At 36.0% G+C, this 21,913-nt stretch overlaps 1 protein-coding gene across 2 annotated transcripts in view; it reads right to left on the bottom strand.

Moving 5' to 3' along the window:
• The window catches only part of Tmem63 (transmembrane protein 63), a 440,514-nt gene that overhangs the window by 354,833 nt on the left and 63,768 nt on the right, over positions 1-21,913 (bottom strand). For both annotated transcript variants that reach the window (XM_090375486.1, XM_090375485.1), the window contains exons 4-6: positions 17,323-17,425; positions 14,299-14,336; positions 3,295-3,434 (exon numbers count right to left, since the gene is read on the bottom strand). In XM_090375486.1, the coding sequence (XP_090231612.1) occupies positions 3,295-3,434; positions 14,299-14,336; positions 17,323-17,425 (281 nt within the window). The remainder of the gene's footprint in view (positions 1-3,294; positions 3,435-14,298; positions 14,337-17,322; positions 17,426-21,913) is intronic.

Here is a 21,913-nt window from a genome sequence, read left to right as displayed (position 1 = left end):
TTATGCTGCATCTTAAATACTACATATAGGCACTCGAAGAGCAGTAGACATTAACTGTCTCCACTCAATCATCCCTTTATCCATAGCAGTAACACTCCTAAGCCATACTGCTCCATGAGCCATTCAGGGAGAACATTATCAAAAGGTTTACTGAAATATAAGTATACGAGGTGCTACACAAACCCTGTCCTTGTCCGTTCCCGAAATTTGAATGTTGCGCGGGAACTATGTCGTTTGTTGTTGTTGTTTCTTATTTGGTTTTTAGGAGCATTAGCAACTAAGGCCATATTGCTCCGGGATATGCGGTGGTCATTCCCTGACCTTTCCGCATCCTCCATATTTGGTGGTGACGGGCTCTAACCCCAGTCTAATCAAGAAGTGTGTGCTACGCACTGCTGCTTCTTCCCGCCTGGCTACGGAGGCGCCTACGGGAACTATGTCTAGTACGGACTTGTCGTGCTAGGTAACACTGCATGTATCCTTTGTGAATCAGTGTATCACGTGGCGTCGGGCTGGATGGAGTCGTTGAATATTTATGCGCAGTTAATTGGCAGAGTGTTTTGCATAGTTTACAATTGTTGAGATGGCTGAGGTGAGAGAGCAATATGCTTTGCATCAAGTTTTGTTTCCTTCTTAACAATACAGCAGCAGAAACCCATAAGAAGTTGAAACAAGCTTTTGGCGACAACATTTTAGGCCAGACACAGACCTACTACTGGTTTAACCGTTCTAAAAACAGTCAAATGTCGGTTGATGACAATGATTGCTCGGGGCATCCATCATTGAGTACCGCCCTAGAAAATGTCGCAAAAGTTTGGGCAGCGATCCGTGAAGACCACATGCAGACCATCTACGAAATTCATGGCACTGTAGGACTATCCTACAGCAAGTGTCAGCAGATTTTGTCGAACAAGTTGAACATGAGAAGGATTGTGGCCAAATTTGTGCCACGGTTACTGAGTGAAAACCAAAAGCAGCATCGCATGGAAGTTAGCAGAGATCTTCAAGAACAGGACAGAAGTCAAAACTTCCTTTCTACGGTAGTCACTGGTGATGAAAGTTGGGTGTACAGGTATGACACAGAAACCAATCATCTCAGTGGAAGAGCCCATCTTTGCCCTGACTGAAGAAAGCCCGACAAGTAAGGAGCAATGTGAAGTCCATGCTGATCTTTTTTTGTACATTGATGGATTATCCATAATGAATTCAGCCCCCCCTGGCCAGACTGTCAATGCAAAGTTCCACTGTGACGTCCTGAGGCAGTTAAGGGAAGCCATCAGGAGGAAATGTCCAGAGAAGTGCTGCACAAACTGGGTCCTTCATTATGACAATGCAATTTTTGGCCCTGTGGCGCAGTTTTTGGCACCGAACAACATGACAATCGTCCCCCCACCTTATTCACCAGACTTAGTGACTTCTTCCTCTTCCCAAGAATGAAAATCAAGCTGAAGGGTCAAAGATTTGACAGCATAGATAATTTCCAAATCAAATCGCAGGTGGTGCTGAACACTATGAGAAAAGACTTTCAGAATGCATTCAAATCATGGAAGAAGCACTGAGATTGATGTTTATGCTCTCAAGGGGGACTACTTTGAAAGTGACAGTGGGGAATAAGACCCAGAGTGAGTAATTTATTTTATAAATACATTTTGGGAACTTTTGGGTAGCATATTATAAAAATTATTATAAATAATTTATATTTAATATTATAAAAATTATAATATTAAATATAAATATTATCGTATATTATAAAAATTATTTTTTTCAGATATAGCTTCTTTGTGACTACCTTATAGCAACTAATCAGATTGGTGAGACAAGATCTCTCCTTCTCTTATCCATACTGTTATGGTAACATACCTACATTCCTGCTAATATGATCTTACTTTCAAGTTTGTAATTACTTAGGTCTTACATATTTGTAACTGCTCTCTGCAACTCCTGTTTGAATAGAAAGAAATGTGCACATATCTAGTCTGCAGTGAGTGACAATAACTAAATTGAAGGATGTGCTCATTATTAGAACTAAAGGTTTGCTTTACCTGTAAGGTGACCCAATTAGCTTTGAAGTAATAAAAATTGAAATAACTCTTTTTCTGTTTCTTTTAATATAATTGTATGTGTTGCTTTTAGCTTCAGCTATCATAAAATCATTTAAACCCAGTTATACTTCAAGTCTACCCATCTCGAAAAGCTTCATGTTTGAATATAAATGCAAACTACTTAAGTAGTTTGCACTTACATTTGTCAGAAACCTGTACAGAATTACCAACAGTTATGCCATTCATATCCAGTGGACCAACATGATTCATGCCTTTCTTTCTCAGTATTTTTTTTTTTTTGATGAAACCCACAAACACAAAAGCTGTATTAACATAAGCAAAGAATTATCTGCTATTTAGTTTTAGGAGTCACATGCTTTCTAACTGTGCCATGCATGTGAAATTACTTAAGCTGATTCCTGCAGGGTAGCGTCCTTCTTGATGGAATATAGTTTTGTGTTCTTGTCTTTACTATGTGAAATTTTTCAAAAACTACTAGGTAAGGTTATAGATATTTAATGAACTAGTGAGTGAGGAAACAAGTAATAAACAATGCAGCACTGGCACTTGTTTGGTATCATGCAAGGTACCAAAGGTCTGGTACCTCGTTTGGTACCAGGGTACCTGACCTGACAGGTTCTCATGCACAATTTCTGCATAAAAATTATTTAATTTAAATAATTTAATAACTTAATTATAATTGAAATAATTTAATTTAAATTATTTCAATTATTTAATAATTGAAAAAATTATTTAAGAAACTACTGCAGTAAAAGTTTAACTATATTTAGGAAAGTATAAAAAATTTCACATTTTATCATTGATTAACAGTTAACACAAGAACATTATTTTGAAGGGGCACCTGTCAAGTGACCTGCCATCACTGCCAGGTTAAGAGAGAGTAACCTATTGTGAAATAATGTGGCATCCCAAAGAAACCTTCAATGGTTTTATTAATGAATGAAACTAGTATCAAAGACAGAAATCGATATGCGGCTGTAGAAAAGAAAAATATATATATATTGAATATAACATTAAGTCACAGGTTTATTATTATTTTTCTGCTTAAAAAAACTTAACAAGAAATGTACAAGTGGTAAGGATTCTACTTTTATACAATTTCTGTAGAATGAGCACCAAAATCATATTGATCAGCTGAATGTTAATACAATTTTTAAATTAAACTATAAAAAATAAAAACCAAAATTAATATTACAGATGTAACAACACAATTACGCAAACAATTTATTACCCAAGTCTCCTTGAAGATTTACTGGCAGAACCACAGCTAGGCATATAATGCAAATAATCAAGACATAAAGAATAATATGCCTCTGGAAAGATAAATACTGAAGGGCATCTGGACCATTTTTCTTTAAGATATGTTCATCTCTGAAAAAAAAAAAATATAGAGAAAATTACTAATGAACTAAAATAGATAAATTTTAAAACAATTGTGTCAAGAATAAATATATTATTAATAGTGAGCTAATTTCGTTATAACAAGTTTACAATAACAACAGTTATCGTAAGCTTGGCACCTGCTTCCCATTTCATTTAAAAATGATGAATAATGAAGCCCGTTTTAATTGTTTGACAAGAGCAATTAAAAAATATATATAATAATAATAATAAAATCCCAGTCAGAACATTCCAGATGGAAGCATTTTCTCGTTTGCATCCAGACACTTAAATTCCAGATCCAGGCAAGAAAAGGCTCCCCTCCCCCCCCACTCCACTATGTAAAAAAGTTTCATCGATATTATTAATTTTTCACCCTGCTGCTTAAATGCAACTGGTCAAGGCTTTCATTTTAATGGCCATGACCACAGAATCTGTTCCCCATAATATAAATTAAACTTCAATCGTTCTTCAGTTAAACTTTAATTGTTACTTCTTGGCCCATCTGAAATTAGGCAAAATGTTATTGTTTGTTTGTTATTTGGTTTTTAGGAGCATTAGCAACCAAGGCCACATTGCTCTGGGGATATGCGGTGATCATTACCTGACCTTTCCGCATCCTCCGTATTTGGTGATCACAGGCTCGAACCCCGGTCTAATCAAGAAGCGTGTGCTACGCACTGCTGCTCCTGCCCACCTGGCTACGGAGGCGGAAATTAGGCAAAAAAACTTAAAACTATTACTTAACAAAAGGTCCACCAAATATACTAAATAATATAGCAATCTTAGTATTAGCAAAATAACAAACAATGCAATAAAGCAAGCTTATACAGCAAATTACCTGTCCATCTCCTTGAATGGTTTGTTTAGTTCTGCCGCGAATTTATCTAAATTACCCACTTCCAAAACAATAGATGGAAGTTTGTTGCAGTAATCAACAACCCACTGGCAGAAGATACTTCCATACATCTATCCTGCAACCATCCTTCCTCAATCTGATGCCCCTCCCATGTGTACAGTCTGAGCAAGAATGCCAACAGAAGTGACCTTGCTCAATCTGTTAAAAGTCCTAAACATCTCAATCACATCACCTCCCTAATCTCCAAATATTGCAATTTGCAGAACTGAAGCCTTTCTTGGTAACCATTTGTTCCCCTTACCAATCACACTGCCCTTCTCTGCACCTGTTCTAGCATTTTCACATTGAGCAAGGTCACTGCCAACAGCAGTGACCTTGCTCAATCTGTTAAAAGTCCTAAACATCTCAATCACATCACCTCCCTAATCTCCAAATATTGCAATTTGCAGAACTGAAGCCTTTCTTGGTAACCATTTGTTCCCCTTACCAATCACACTGCACTTCTCTGCACCTGTTTTAGCATTTTCACATCTTCCCAAATTGAGGACTCCAAACCTATATGCAGTACTCAAGATGTGAGCTAACCATTGCCTTATACTGTGGGAGAACAATGGTCAGCAAAAAAAAATACATTTTTTTCGCTCCCTGTTAAAATTCAGAATGTTTCTTGTAGATTTGACGTTGCAGAATTCAAATATGGCAACCATATTGCTGTAATGCCCACCAATTTTAAGGGATAAGGGGTTAAAGTCAAAAACTAAGTTTCTAGTAAAAAATATTTCATATATTTTAAGAAAACATTACATATAGTACTAAACATTGAATCATGGGTCTGTTAACCTTATTCTATTTACAAAAAGGTTTATCTGATAACAAAACGCTTATTTTGTCATTTTTGTCTTTTATAATCATCCATTGGTGTCTCCCATCCAAGGTTCCAACAGTAATCTACCAACATATTTGGACTCCCTTTTCCCTGGTATCTTTTTTCCATTTGAGAAATATCTTGGTAAAATGTTTCACCATGTTCATTAGAGACCACTCCCCAGTTTTCAGGAAAAAAGTCGAAATGGGAAAGCAGGAAATGAAGCTTTAATGACATGTTGCATCCCAACTCTGCAGGCTAAAATTAGCTCATCACAATTTCACTGTAATTTTGCAATTTTCTCATTGCTGAAAACATTTTGGCAGATGTTTTCGAATGCCTTCCAAGCTCTTATTTCTGTAGCATTTAATTTTTTTAGTGAATTCCTCATCTTGGAATTTAAGAACCTTATTTGTGCTTTTACAAATAATTTTATCAAACCTAGCTTGATGTGCAATGAGGTAAACAGATTTTTGACTTATCCGCCAAAGAAGGATGTGCTAATTTTTCTAGCCTGGTGTATTTTCTGAACGGTCTGGCCATTATTTTTACCTTGTAGTGGCAATCTTTCACTTGGCTATCCTACTCACATAAAAAGCAGCAGTATGCAGTGTATTCACCTTGCAACCCAGTCAGCAACTGCAACAGAAAAAGAACCTGTGAGTTCTCATACTTTTCCTTAATGTGAACTGCATAGGCCAATGATATAGATGGATACTGCATACTGACCTTGGATGAATCAATGAAAGCCTCCACTGCTCGGGGGACATGCTCCAGATCCAAATCTTTCATTAATTCCTGGACATTGTTTCATGTACAATAAACCAAAGCACCATCCATGGAGTAATAGGTCCTTATGTAAGATTGCTTCTTCCTATAAAAAGACACCTTGACACTCTTTTCAAGAAGATTCCACTGCTGAAGCCATGATCCTAGTAACTGAGCCTTGGTTTTGGAGAGGTCCAAATCATTCAATTCTGCCTAAGTGATTATATGCAGCTTTGCAGTAACAAGAGTTGAAAAGGTTGATCTGTACTCGTTCTGGGTTCTGCTTCTTCTAGAGACTTCTTTTCTGATCCTTAATCAGAGTCAAGTCCATAAGTTTCTGGTGGCTTTGACACTGGCATTGTATTGTCATGAGCAACCAGCCTTCAAGCAGAAGGTATGTTGGGATACTCTACTTTATGCTTGGATTTCCCAGAAAAACAAGAAATATTAGTCATGGAAAAGTAACAATCATTTATGTGGTCTCAAGGTTCTCGCCATATCACCGGAACAGCAAAAGGCATTGATTTATGACTACCTCTAAGCCAGCCTTTTAATATCCTTGAACATGAGCTATAGGAAATCTTTGGAGCCCATACTTTATCTTGATCTCTGACCTTACATCCAAAATAGAGTTCATAGGCTTTTCTCACAAGTTATGACTTGTGAGAAATATTAATTCTAGAGAATGTTGTGGAAAGCTCCAGAATGCTCTAGAAATCTCCCGAATGTTCTAAAAAATAAATAGATAAAATAAATTAAAAAAAATGATTAAATCAAATATAGGACTTGGTTTTTGTTTATTATTCCTACGATATTTGAAAACTGAGGGTGATAAGAACTTTTTAAGCACATATGAGCTTTTGAACATATTTCCTACAAGAATCTGTCGAAATTATATTAGGGATGAAATTGGTGCTGACCAGTGTAATTGACTCCTTAGCCCTGTTAGCAATGGGCTAAGGAGGGCTAAAAATATAATGTAATGAAACATTTGTTGAGCTCAATTAACTGAATAGACTACTGTATGGATGTTAGATACAAATATGACATGGGGAAATAGCCATAGGGATTTACCCTCTAAGTCAGAAATGCATTCATACCAGTGGCCAAGTTCCATAAATATAAGATGCTAAAATGGATGACTAGCAAGGTCAAGAGTTTTAACTGGGCAAAAGAAATAAACATGGGACATTAAATGAGTCTTTACCTTCATGACTTAATTCAATTAAGAAATAACCATAATTAAAAACACTTACTCTGCAATATTACCTGTATAAATGAATTATGTTCTGAGACCTATACCAAGCTCTTGATCACATACAGAACTCCTTTAGATGGTCATATGTCCAGGTAAGAAAAGAAATGTCATAAGAGAGTAAATGGTCAATGAAAGAAACCTACCCTTTAAATTTATACCCTGAGCTAGCAAAAAAAAAAAAAAAAAAAAAACAAGAAAAAGTACCCCTCCATATTTTTTACAGTATAAACTCAAATTCTATCACCAAAACATTGCATCCGTAATTCATCTACATCCCTCCCCACATTTCTATTTATTGTCTTATTTTTAAATTTTATTACCTAAATAGCTTCTTTAATTTTTCTTTTAGTAAAATCTTTTTTCTGTATTATAATTTCAAAAGTTCATTTCTATTAAAAGTATAGACCACTGAACACACCTACAGTTGTTCCTGCACTTTTAATTGAAACAAGTTTGTAATTATGGGTGGTTAAGAGATTTTACAAAAAAAAAATTAAATTTTCTTATGTACATAATACATAAGAAAATTTAAAGACAACACAACAAATATAAATATAGGGAGGGATATGGATGCATTATTAATGCAACTTTTCAGCAAAAGAATTTAAATTTATACTATAAAAAATGTGGGTTTCTCTTCTTTTTTTTCTTTCTTTTTGGTTAACTTACCATTCCTCCCTTCCCCCCTCTTTCTCTTGTTAACCAGTGTACAAAAATCCATGTACATAAAAACAAGTGAACTGATCTTTAAAGGGTAGGATAGGGTTTCTCCGAATTTCTTTGACCAGTCAGAGGTGGGGGAGTCAATTGCTCTCTTGGGTCAGTTATGGACAATCACATAATTCTGAGTTGTGTGAGCATCATAAGAGAATATGTAACAAAACCACTAATGGAGCAAAAACTGATAAAAAAAAAAAAAAAAAAAACACCAGCAAAGAGAGCTAAGAGCAGGAAGTTGAAGGAGAATAAGGCTTTGTGAGGATGGTATATATTGTTATAATTAATTTACCATTAATTTACCATGCAATAAAAAGTTGCAGGTGAATGTATCAAAACCATTGTGAATTAATGAGAGCTTTAATAGGCTTTGGTAAAATCCCCTTGGACTAATAAAGTGCTAATGTCTCCCCATTATATAAAAGTGGTGCTAAAGAGGAGTTGGGTAACAATAGGCCAATGAGTCTGAATTCTGTGTAAGATGAGATCGTAGAATCTGTGGTGGTGGTAGTATAGTAAAAGTTGCAATTCACAACCAGCTCAACAAGAATGGTATCTTGAATAAATCTCAGCATGGGTTCATTAAGGGGAGTAAAATATGAACCCATGCTGAGAATAAATCTCAGCATGGGTTCATATTTTACCAGATGGGTCATGCCTGACCCATCTGGTAAAATATCATGATGTGGTCATTAAACAGCTAATAACACTGCTAACAATAACTAATTTAATACTGTATCATAATGGTATAGCATAACATATATTTTGAGCATAAAGTATAATGTAAAATTTTATAGGGTAATACATATCACTGCATTTAGGAATCTATTAGCTTAGTGCAGCACTGACAATTAATCAAATAAATTCATTAATTTTCATTGGTAATCAAATTCTTTTTAAACAGAAATCATGCCCCAGAGCAGCAAAGCAATGTGCACAAAGTAGCGGAATTCTGTGGCTCGGAGGAGAACTGAAGGGGGAGATTCTCCAAAGTGTCACAGCCTAACAAAATGTGCAACTTGTGAAATGTTTGCAGACTTTCTGAAACAGGACATAATCCAGCCAAGGAGTGTGAAGAAATTAGGCACCAACTCAGTGTTCTGATGGGCATTTATCAGAGTTTGAAGAGCAGGGCAGATTCCATTTGAGGAACTAAAATGGGGTCCTAAGTTGGGTAGCTGAGTGCTTAACGCTCAGCTACCCAACTAAAAGCCAGAGCTCACACTCATGCATCAGACAACATAACAGCAATCTCCAAGGCAGAATGTGCTAGTCCCACAGGAGATGCTTACTGTTTGCATATAGTTTACAGATGATACATAGAATTTGGCAGGGGAATTAACAACAGTAATGAAGATATGCCGCTGCAACAAATTCTAGAAAAATTAGAAGAAGAATTAGCTGAGAAATAGCAAATGAAGTTTGACAAAAACAATGTACTGTGTATGAGTAGCAGCAATCCCAGAATAACATATCAACTGTGCAGTACTACACACAGGGTAGTGAAAAATGAAAAGGACCTGTGAATAATTGTGCAGCCAGATATGAAGTTCTCTGATCAGTGCAGACAGGTCATACATGAGTTACATGAGATTGGGGTTACTGCCACCCCAGAATAACTTATGCAGTATGTTATATACAGTACTTTCCATTTATCGATGTTAAACTTCAATGCTGTTTCTCAGCCCATCTACCTAACGTTTCTAGATTTTGTTGCAATAGCATACTGTCATTAACCACCCTGCCAACCTTTGTATCATCTGAAAACTTGAATGTTAAGTCTGATATGCCTTCATCAATATCACTGATAAATGCAGAAAAGAACAATGGGCTCAACATCGAACCCTGGGGACACAACTAATAACATCAGTCCACAAACATCAATGTCCATTGATTACCACTCTCTGTCTTACCCATCTCAACCATACCTTTATCCACAGCATCTATTTGCTCATAATGCCACACTGCTCCAATTTGTACAGGAGTCATTTATTTGTAACAGTATCAAAAGCTTTCTTGAAATCCAAGCATACAATATCAAAATTATTTTTTGTATTGAGTTCCTTTGTGCTCACTTCATAGTATGAAATCAAATTTTGTCAAACAAAATTTGCTCTTATCAAACCTGTGCCATGTCAGAAGTATAAATGCAGCCTTGTCTAGATGATATACTGCATTACTTCTTTAACCAGTGACTCCATTATTTTCACTGGAAGAGAAGTTAAACTAACAGCTCTGTAATTACTCATGTCATCCTTTGATCCCTGTTTGTGAAATGGAGACACATTTGCACATCTTCAGTCCAAGGGCCCACCCCTGAATCCAAGGATGCTCTCATAATTATGGCTAAGGGTTTGCTTACATCCTTTGCTGCTTCTCTTAATATGTTTAACTTCAACAATTTATTTCCAACTTATGTTTAACTTCAACGAATTATTTTCAACTTATGTTTAACTTCAACAATTTCTCTTCCATTTTTCACTCAGTTATTAAAAAATCATGTAGCCCCTCATTCGAGTTTGATAAACTTCCACCATCCACTTCCCTAAAAAATTCCTCATGTGTGAATGTAGATACAAAATACTTAATTCAATTTTTCCGCAACCTGAGCAGTATCATCAACAGTCAAATCATCGATACTGAGTGGACCTATACAATTCATCTCTGTCCTTCTAGTGTTTACATAAGTAAAAAAGTCTTTGCATCCTTCGCCACAGATTTCTTATAATCTGCCTTCGCTTGCTGTCCTTTTTTGACTTGATTACAGACTAGTTTATATCTAATGTAGGCTTCTGTGTCGCTCAATAATTTTTATGCATACCATGCAGTTTTCTTCTCTGCCACAAGGTTCATCAGTTCATATGACATCCATTTAGGCTTTTACTTTGAAGAGTATTTCTTAGTTGATATAAAAAGCCAAGCAGCTTCTATTATTAATTCTTTGAACTTGCATCATCTTGAACTGAAAAATTGCAACATCTGGAAACTAGGTACCTGTGAAGTGATCTGTTTGAGATATTTAAGGCTTTGAATAGCTTGAGCAAATTCAATGCTCATGGGATCCTTCCTCTTGCTCAGACTATACACATGATGTGGACAAATTTTTGGAGCAAATGGATGAGTAAAATGGGAAGTTTTTTTTTTTTTTTTTGGCTGATGCTGTATAAGCTTGCTTTCTTGCATCACATGTTAATGCTAATGATGGGGCATAAATTCAAACTGAGGAAGGGTGGTTGCAGAACAGATGTGTGCCTTCAGCCAATGGGCAGTTGATTGCTGGAATAAGCTTCCATCCATTGTTTGGAAGTGGGAAATTTAAATAAATTCAAGGAAGAACTAGACAAACTATTAGTGATGATAGGTGAAATGGGATTTTTTTTTTTTTTTTTTTTTTTTAGCTGATGAAGTACGAGCTTGCTTTCTTGCATTGTTTGCCACTATTTATAATAACACAGCAGCATGTTAAAGAAGATCTAAAAAATTAGGTAGATGGGCTGAGATGAGCAACAAGAGAAAGCAATATTCCTGATCAGATTATCTGTGCAACTGTGCTAGTGCCCAATGGGAAGGAACAAGAAGTCAACGCATGAAGTAGAGCATCAAAATGAATATGTTCATCATGCAAGCATACTATAATGGAATATGGGCACAATGAATCAGAACTGGAGGAGGAGGAGGAACAAGTACAAGAAATACAACCTAGAGCAGACAAAGTGGAAACAGACGAGGTTATGATATCCAGAATAGAAAAGAGTGGAAGAAAGCCCTAGAAGAATTAGAGATAATGGACCCCACAAAGACCTAAACAGTACCGAAGCAGAGACCCAACAAAACTGTTTGTTTTTTAGGAGCATTAGCAACTAAGGCCATATTGCTCCGGGATATGCGGTGGTCATTCCCTGACCTTTCCGCATCTTTCGTATTTGGTGGTGATGGGCTCGAACCCCGGTCTAATCAAGAAGCGTGTGCTACGCACTGCTGCTCCTTCCCACCTGGCTACGGAGGCGCCAGAGAGAGATCCAACAGAATCCATGGAAAGTCGCAGACCACCTGAATCAGCAAATAATAATGGATTATCTCAACAACAACAAAGTAAAACTAAAATACTAATGGATTACCTCAACAACAACAAAGTAAAACTAAATACCATCCATACAGCCATTTAATATGCCACTGCATCAGCCAACAGGATGAATGGAAGACAAACCAGAAACCAACAGAAAACAAAATTCAAAGACAAGCCACTATCAGCCTGGAAGAGATGGCTGTGGCAGAAGATAGAAGAACAAAGAGTGAAGATAGGTCAACTGACACAGTAGCCAACAGGGTAAAAGAAGTAAGAAGCTAATTAGAAAAGTGAAAACCATCTCCAAAAAAAAAACAACTTCCACAGAAAACATGAAACTTATAATCAGAGGATTGAAGAATAACTGGACACCCTCAAGCAGAACATCCTTGCTCTCATTAATAGGCTTCACCAATACAGGGAGAGGGCCCAGAAGAAAACAGACCATCGGATATTTGATGAAACCAGAGAGTCTTCTACAGGAATTTGAACAAGAGGAGAAGGAAAGCAACAGACCTCCTAGCCAGAAAGCATTCAAGGAGTTCTGGGACAACCTGTGGAGCAACGAAGTTCACCATAATGGCCATGCCCCCTGACTAGACCTAGAATGGAAGAAAACCAAGTACATACAAGAGATGACAAATTGGGAGATTTGGAAGGAAAAAGTAAAACAGTCCATCGGGAAGTTCCACAACTGGGGAACCCCAGGAATAGATAACATCCACTACTGGTATGACAAATTCAGCTGCAAAAATAGGCACATAGCAGAGTAGTTCACTCAGATAATAAGGCACCATGACACAATCCCAGAGTCTCTGACTCAAAGAATCGCCTACCTGAAGGCTAACATACCATAAACCTGTGAAAGTACAGACACCCATCTCCCAACAATGTTCAAGATTCTGACCAGCTGGCATAACTCAGAAGATATCACAACACTTGGAGAGCAAGAACATCATACCAAAGCAGCAGAAGGGTTTAAGCAAATGAGCAAAGGATGGAAGGAGCAAGTGACCACTGACGTGGCAGTTATGAAGCAAGCCTTGGTACCAGTACCGCAACCTTAACACAACCTTACATTGATAACCTCGAGGCTTTCGACTCTGTGCCTCATAGCTGGCTGATGGAGACACTGAAGATCTACAAAGTCAACCTAATACTGACACACTTCCTAGAAACAACATGGCAAAATAGAGTACCACCATCAGAGTTGAGATCATCAGGGCCAGACTGATCCCCATCAGAAGAGGAATCTTCTAGGGAAATGCCCTGAGCCCACTATGGTTCTGTCTAGGACTCAAGCCACTGTCCTTTATGCTCAATAACAGCAAGTACAGATATATCAAAAAAGAAGAGACAAAGAACCTGTACACCCTCTCTCATCTGATGTTTGATAGACGACATCAAACTCTATGCTGCAACCAAGAATCAACCCCAACAGATACTCCAGATCACCTAAGAGTTCAGCACTGGCATCAGAATGCAACTTGGCCTAGACAAATGCAAGACTCGTGGATTGCATCAAAGATATCGAGTCAAACAAAACTACCAGCTGAACATCAGAATAGACTGAAGCCAGAGGTAGAGACCTACAAATATCTGAGAATAATGTAGGCCCATCAGTTAAAACACAAGAAGATCAAGGCCCACCTGACTGAAAAATACCATCAGCTTACTAAAATCATAGCCATAAACACTTATGCAGTCCCAGTAGTCACGTACTCCTTTGCAGATTGGACCAATACCAAGCTGGAAGAGATTATGAGATCAACTGGGATAATAATAACCAAGAGCGTCCAACACTACCTGAATTTAGCCATTGAGGGACTGACTACAGCCCATAAAGAAGGAGGGAGGGGATTGACTGACCTCAGTGAACAAGAGAAGAACGTCATTAAGAACCTGCAGGATTTCTTCCAGGAAAACTCGCCACCAATCTATCTCGACCAACAGTAATAACAATAATAATAGTAACCAGACACAACCAACCACCCAATGCACTTGGTACCAGTACCCATCATGGGGCAGAAAAAATCCCATAAAGGAGAAAAGGTTTTAAATAATAATAATAACCAATACTGAAACTTCCTCTAATCTGCAATAAGAATCAAACCTCACATCTTTTCCAACAAAGTCATTATACCTTTGCAGAGGAACTATACACAAGACAATATACATTGCTATATACAAGACACTAAATACTAAAAGCTAAAGTATGTCCTACTGTGGCAAATGCATAAATAAAAGATTAAAATTTATCTTACAGACCTTATCAAGAATAATAAGAATAATAAAAATTATTAAAATTTCTTGTATACTCACTTGATTTGAAATATTGCTTTAAGCCAAGAGCACACCCCCTAAACAAAGGGATACAGAAACATATAAAATATATAAAGTTTTTCAATGTTTACATGTATTACCAAAATGTTTAAATACTTAACGTTTACTGCAATTGTTGACATTTGCATCACTTTAATATTAATAATTGTTATTAATTGGCTTAATTTGCCTATAGCCAGGAAACTAATAGTATTAATATTATTTCTCTATCCTTTTTTTTCCCTACCAGACAGGGACAAAATATATATGAAAACAATATATAAATTAATAATTTAAACTTTGTTTATAAATTTCTAAGTAGTTCTCATTTGGAACTACATCCAATTACAGTCATAACTTGCTTAACAAATCCTTGGAGAATGATGCCTCATTATAACGAAGTTAGCAGATTTTTTTTAATATATTTTTTTTCCAGCAATAGTTGAACATGCATTGTCTCAATCAGGAGAATTCCCTCGTTTTGTAGCAAATGTACTACTTAAATGCACATATGACACTTATTCTGTGCTTGTGCTCTGTTCAATCTGGTGTATGACTTGAAATGCTTATAACATCAGCATTCAAAGTTTGCAAGAGTTTAAAGAAAATATAAAAAATGAAAAAAATTATCTTTCTCAGCAATGTCAGGAAAACAAAAAAAAAAAAAAATAAGTTTAAAAAAATTGAACGGACATAATAAAAAGTGCAAAAACTTGTAACAAGAAAAGCAAAGTGGCACATTTTGGATTGGATCATTTTTCAAGACAATTTTAAACAGATCAGATGTAGTGTTATAGGGAAAAAAAATGGAGTTAATGTTAAGTGTTTAGGTGGATGATATGACACAGCATGAAATGTCAGTCAGTTAGTTGGAAATACAGTACAAAGCAGTAAGTTTATTTAATTACACTAGCCAACATGATTTTTACCTCCAAGAACTTAAATGCTGTTTATAACCATTTTTTTATGCATAGATTTCGAAAATCACTATGATAGTTTCACATCATATCAGTTATTAAATATAGAGGGAGTTATGTTTTACCAAAATATGCCAATTACGCATAATCTAGCCAGTAAGGAATGACATATTGATTTATTTTAAGAGATGTAAGCTAATTCTCTTAATTTTAGCAACCGAATCTGGCCTCTGTTTTCTTGTGATAAACATAATCAGACTTCTACCTATAGTTCTTAGATTCAAATTCTGATGCAACAATTTACAATTTGAAGAGATTACACTTAGCGTTTTTGGTGAGGATTTTTGTAGGCTGTGCCAAGGTTTTCCAAGTATTAACTGATCGTGAGATGTTCTCAGGGTTGTAAATCTATTCTCCAAACATAAACAGCCTCTCGAGAGGGTCTCTGCCTAATAACCTATTTTTTTTTTTGTATAATAATTTTTAATATTTTCTTTTGTACATATTTTTAAGTGTTAATTCCTTGACTACCTTTTTGAAGAAAAAATAAATATTATTACCTCATAAATGAAGTCTCTGGGGGGGGGGGGAAACTAGGCAAACTGATATCAAAAGAAACAAAACTTGTCACCAAATAGGGTAATACAAAAGGCATTTTGCAAACAGACAGGGCCTTTTATGATTCACTTGTTTCAATTGATTAAATAGGCACAAAATAAGGAATGCATTCATGTAGAATGCCATCCTTATTTTGGATTATTCATAAAATCAGTTCAAACACAATGCAATGCTAAAGTGGTAATAAACACACACACAAGTTCTTGCCTAACATCTAATAGTGATAAAGAACTACTACACTCACAAAATTACTATATTACAAACCACATGTGTGATATAAAAGAAGTGTTATTGCAAAATATTAAAATATAACATGACAAATGATGGGTTTATAATGGTGGCTAGTGAAACCACAAGTCTTGAATACAAACTGGAGAAGCGTGACATAACGTCATTCTCCCATTCAGGCAATTGTTCTGAATGGAAGAATGATGCCATCATTCACAAAAAGAGTAGGTGAAAAAACAATGTGGATGCAATTTTCAAATACAGCACATACAAACGCATGATAATCTCTTAATATTTCTTAAAGCAAAAATCAGTGTTTATACAGCACAAAATACTAACAGAAGTGCAACAATTATTAAACTAGTCAAACAACATTTATTAGCATTACAATAAGACAATGAAACATACAAATAAAAATCATGATTAAAGTATGAACGTCCTTAGACTGGTAACGGTATGACAGACCCTCAGCAAAATATCTATTGCATATTAATCATTAATTCCAGAATAGTCATTATTCAGTATACTTTCCTAATTATTCACAACAACAACAACAACAATCTTATTTGAGTAGTTTTTGGAAGTGAGATATTTGTATTGAATTAAACATGAAACAATCTTACAGGCTAAGTGCCAACATTTATATTAATCTGCTTTTTTTGTTTGGCACTTTGTGTAAACAATTACAATTTTCATCAGACAGCTAACACTACTGCTATTGTAAATTAAATACCATTCATCTTATGTCTGAATTATTAGAGAAAATGATTTATTTTCTCAATTATTATTAATTAAAATAATAACCGAGAAAAGTTTTTCCTAAATTATTAGTGAGCAGATTATTATTCAGCCGAATTAATGAGTTTTGTTTTTTTAAAACAAATATAAAAAAAAAAAAATTTAAATTTCCAAAGCATTGCTGTAATCCATGAAGAACTCAAAAAACTTTTTTCAGAAATAGTCAGAAAAAAATTGAGTCTATCAGACCAAGCACCATTACTTTTCTTATAAATGAAGGTGCCAGCACTGACAAGTTAATTAAAAAAATCATACATATATAAAATTATGGGTTTGAGTATAAAAACTTAAAGAATAATTTAAATATAAAAGTCTGTTTATCCTTCTTCATTGGTGAAAACATTGAATTGTGCAGATGAAGCATTACAATGAACATGTTTTTAGGAATTTGACCTTTCACATTCTAATAGGTCTGCCCTCCATTTCTGAAAAGTAAGCCAAAAACAGAATTTTGAAAACCAACCTTATCAAGATGAAGTGTGACTTCAATAGAATCAATTGAATCCTCTTCATTTCCCAATCTCTGATTCACAGATGCTCCTTCACCATAAAACAGCTGGGTCCATCTATAATAAAAGATTAACAAGTAAATAAAAAACCAATTAGGAATATATTCTACAGACTGAAAAGGAAAAAAAAAATAGCATAGCAAATTATTCAGGTATATAATATTTTCTCTGGAAAATATTAAGAGAAGATTAACAGTAAATAATTTTGAAAGAAATTACATCATAATACAACAATAAGACATTATAAGTGTATGTGAATGCACTTTAAAGTAGGTACACAATATTACATAACATTATATTTTACTTTCTGCTTATTGCACTTCATTTTTATTTTTAACCTAGAAATGGTAGTGGTACCAACTGTTACAACTACAGTAGCACTAGGTCTGACAGACCACAATTTTTTTAGGAACATTAGGACACATGCATAATGTACCTATTGTCTTCATCATGTCCATCTGCCCATACGTAATAACTCTACTCAAAGTGGATGAATTTTCATGAAATTATACATTTAGCGCTTTTAGAAAGATCTGTCAAGCCACCCCAAATTTCATTTTTTATTTTCATTCAAATTTCATTAAAATCAGAAAAATAAAAATCTGGCATATATCTTTCTGAAAAATATATTTGTTTGACCACTTTTAAAAAAAAAAAAGAATAATTTCTTCAACAGATGAAAAAATTTTGGGGAATTCATTGGAAATTGTTTTTTAGTTTACTTTGATTTCTCGAAAAGTAAACTTCCAAGATCGTCAACTTATAATAGAAAATTCACTTCCATGTTGAGGTGTCATTTACAAAGAAGCTAATTGGCAGTACAATACCAAACAAGCAATGGTGCATTTACATAAACAATGCCTCCATTGTATATACAGCTTCAATGAGCAATTTCATCTCTTCACCTATGCCTCTAGATTTGGTTTTGTGACTTGCTTCACAAGGGAGTAAAATAAAATAAATAAATTTTCTGTTTATACTCCGGAACAACCAAACAATCAGAGGAGTTCACAAAATAGCCAGAATACAAGAAACAGCACCAAATTCAACAGTCACGGGCTTGAACCCTGGTCACTCAAGGCACATGTACTTATGCACCCGCAAGCCTGACCACTAGGCTACGGGAGTACTGTATATGCTTATCATTATCTTCACAGTTTAATGTGCAGTGTGATAAAATTTTGATGTACACTTTTAAAAGGAGGAGAAGAAATAATTGAATTAAAAAAGTAGATAGTGATTCTTTGTGTGTTTCTTTCACATCAAAATCTTATTGTGAAAAAAGGGAGTTGACTTATATGGCAAGTATATGATACAGAAAAAATTTAAGGCAAAAACTAAGGGGTTGACTTATACACCACAATATATGGTAATGTTAATAGTGGAACCCTCTCAGGGTTTGTGCTGGGACCCTTACTGCTTTCAATACTTATTAAAGATATTAATGAGGGCCTATCAAGATTAATGTCTAAGATTGCCAATGATACAAAGGTTGTCAGAATGGTTAATGAGAGGAATCAAAGTATACTACTTTAACAAGACCTAGAAATATTATGCAGATGGGCTGAGAAGTGGCAATTCAAGTTCAACACTGGCAAATGCAAGGTACTGCATATGCGTAACAAGACCTAGAAATATTATGCAGATGGGCTGAGAAGTGGCAATTCAAGTTCAACACTGGCAAATGCAAGATACTGCATATGGCTAGAAGTAATCCCAAAATAACATATCAATTGGGTAGTACTACACTCAAGGTAGTCCTTTTTGACACAAACAAGACCTAGGGGTAACTGCATTTCTCTGTACAGCACAGAGGGGCTGCTGGTATAGTTCATTAAATTCTGTCAATGATATGCAGGAATTTTGCTAGCAGGAACAAAGAGGAGTTATCTCATTATATAAGGCAGAGATTAGGCCACATATTAAGTACTACAGGTTTGGAAGCCTCATTTCAGGATATAGATCTGAATGATAGAGAAGAACCACAAGATTAGTCAGGGACACAAAAGTGAAGTCCTTGGTACTCTTACCAAAAACACTTCAGTTTTGCAAACTGCAGCCTGGAAATGAGGAACCTACTAGGATACCTGATTGAATTGTTTGAGACTTTAAATAGATTGAGTAAACTAAATGCGGATGGCATCCTTACTCTTTCTGGAACAAAACACATAAGCAGACATAAATTTAAACTGAAAAAGGATGGTTATAGGACAGATGTGTTCAAATCTGCTTTCTGCCAGAGAGCAGTTGATTGCTGGAACAAACTTCAACTGGTGCTGTTCAAGTGAATTGTTTGAATAAATTTAAAAAAGGATTAGACAAATTATTAGGGTATGTACAATGAAGTGGATTTTTTTTTTTTTTTTTCTGATGCTATATAAGCTTTCTTCTTGTGTCATTTGCTATTAATACTAAGTGCAAAACCTATTTTTTGGCATTAAACATAGCTCCCACTTTTCCAGAATTTCAGAAGCTTTTCCAGATGATTGCAGAAGCCTATCCCAATCATTCTGAAGAAATGCTGATTAACATTAGTTATAAATCACTCTCCCAGTTTCAATACCATATGCAAATTGTCATTACTCCCTGTACCCATCATCAATGTCATTTATGAAAATCAGAAACAGTGGTCCCAACACTGATCTTTGAGGGTCCCCACTTCTAACACCAGCCCAATCTAAAGCATTACCATTACTCAATCATCTGCCCCCTGTCCTGCAGGCAACACACACAATCCATCTAATGATCTCATTACTGACACCAACATGTTTCAGTTTACACAACAACCTCTCACACAGGCCAGAGTCAAATGTTTTGCTAAAGTACAAATAATGTCAAAATTATTTCCTTTATCTAACTGATAAGTGACTCTTTCAAAATAACTAACCAGATTAGTTATTCAAGAAAGATTTTTCCCTTTACAAAACTCTGGTCTGTTCCTTTAGTATACTATTTCTATTGAGAGGACTCTGTACTGAATGAGTTTCCCTACCGATGAAGTTAGACTAAGACCAAAATGAAAGTCATTTATTTTGGTCTTAGAGCCACCTTTATGAACTGACATCTCCAATCCAATGGAACCTTGCCTTGAGTCAAATGGTGCCCTTGTAATTAATATTAATGGTTCAATGCATTCTGTCGTCACCTCACACAAAATTACTGGGGATATATATCATCAACCAGGTAGAGGAAATTACTGTGAAGTAGTTATTTTCAGTGATTCTATTGTCAGGGAAACACAAAACATATTGTGCAAGAACAGGTGGGATAGGACCAGGGAATGTTTGCCAGAGGCAAAAGTAGATGACATTGTAGAGCATATATCATCTTTTAAAGGCACAAAAGGTGATATCATTGTACAACATTGGCATTAATGGCATTAAGAGAAGATCTGAGAACTTACTTAACAAGTACAGGGCAACGTTGAGAAAAAGTTGCAAGTTAGAACTGAATTTGAATGTGTCTGCAATTCTGCCCAGACATAATAGAAGGGAATACATGTTCAGAGCCTTGTCAATCAATTCGGCCCTGGAGAGAGTGTGCACGGCTCGTGACAAAATATTTCTCAGTGTGGTCTGCACTCCCTAACAGGAGAGACTGTTTTTACAGGGACAGTATACACTTAAATACAGTGTGTCTCAAAAATATTGGTACAAATGTTTAGGAGAGGTAGGTAACATCTAAAGGAATGCGAATCGCATAAGAACCCATAACCGGAAACGTCACCATAAGTCGGTACACGGCGCTGTTCATCAGTTTGCAAGAGGGAAAATTTCTGGTTTACTCATTCAAGCAGCAGTCGCCGCACGAAGAGCATGCATCAATATACGAACTGTGAGCTGGCAGACATGCACCTAGTGTATGGATTAGCAGAGGGCAATGGATGAGACGCTCACAAATTTATGGAGAATGTTTCCCAGACAGACAGACATATACCGGACCACCGTTTGTTTGCGCGTGTGCATCAAAATTTGTGCGATTATGGGTCATTTTTTTAGAGGTAACAGGAGTAGTGTGGGCAGACCACGTTCGATGCAAACTCCCGCCATGGAAGAAAGTGTGTTGGATGCCATCCAGAATAATCCTACTACCAGCACATGTGTCGTTGCCTCTGCCTTAGGAGTGTCTCGTTGCAGTGTACAGCATGTCTGGCACAACGATTCCTTACACTCCTTTCATCTCCAAAGGGTTCAGTTACTGCTCCCCCAAGATCATCTGCACGTGTGACTTTTGCACAGTGGTTTCTCCAAGAAAGTGTGTTCAAGGCTTGAATTTTCCAGCCTATGTTTTGGTCACGGATGAGGCTTATTTCACTCAGGAAGGCTTATTCAATCAGCACAATGCTCATGTGTGGGCTCACGACAACCCACACGGCGTGCACCCCCATGCGGCATAACATTGCTTCGCAATAAATGTGTGGGCAAGTATAGTCGGTGACTGCTTAGTCAGCCCATACCTGTTACCATTCCGCATGAACTCCGCTAAATATCGGATCTTTCTTGAACAAGTTCTATCAGGGTTACTTGACGATGTTCCAGCAAATGT

This window comes from Mastigoproctus giganteus, chromosome 6, assembly GCF_048544385.1.
Source record: "Mastigoproctus giganteus isolate SK-2022 chromosome 6, ASM4854438v1, whole genome shotgun sequence".
Lineage (NCBI taxonomy): Eukaryota > Metazoa > Arthropoda > Arachnida > Uropygi > Thelyphonidae > Mastigoproctus > Mastigoproctus giganteus.
This window is presented reverse-complemented; position numbering and strand designations above follow the sequence as displayed.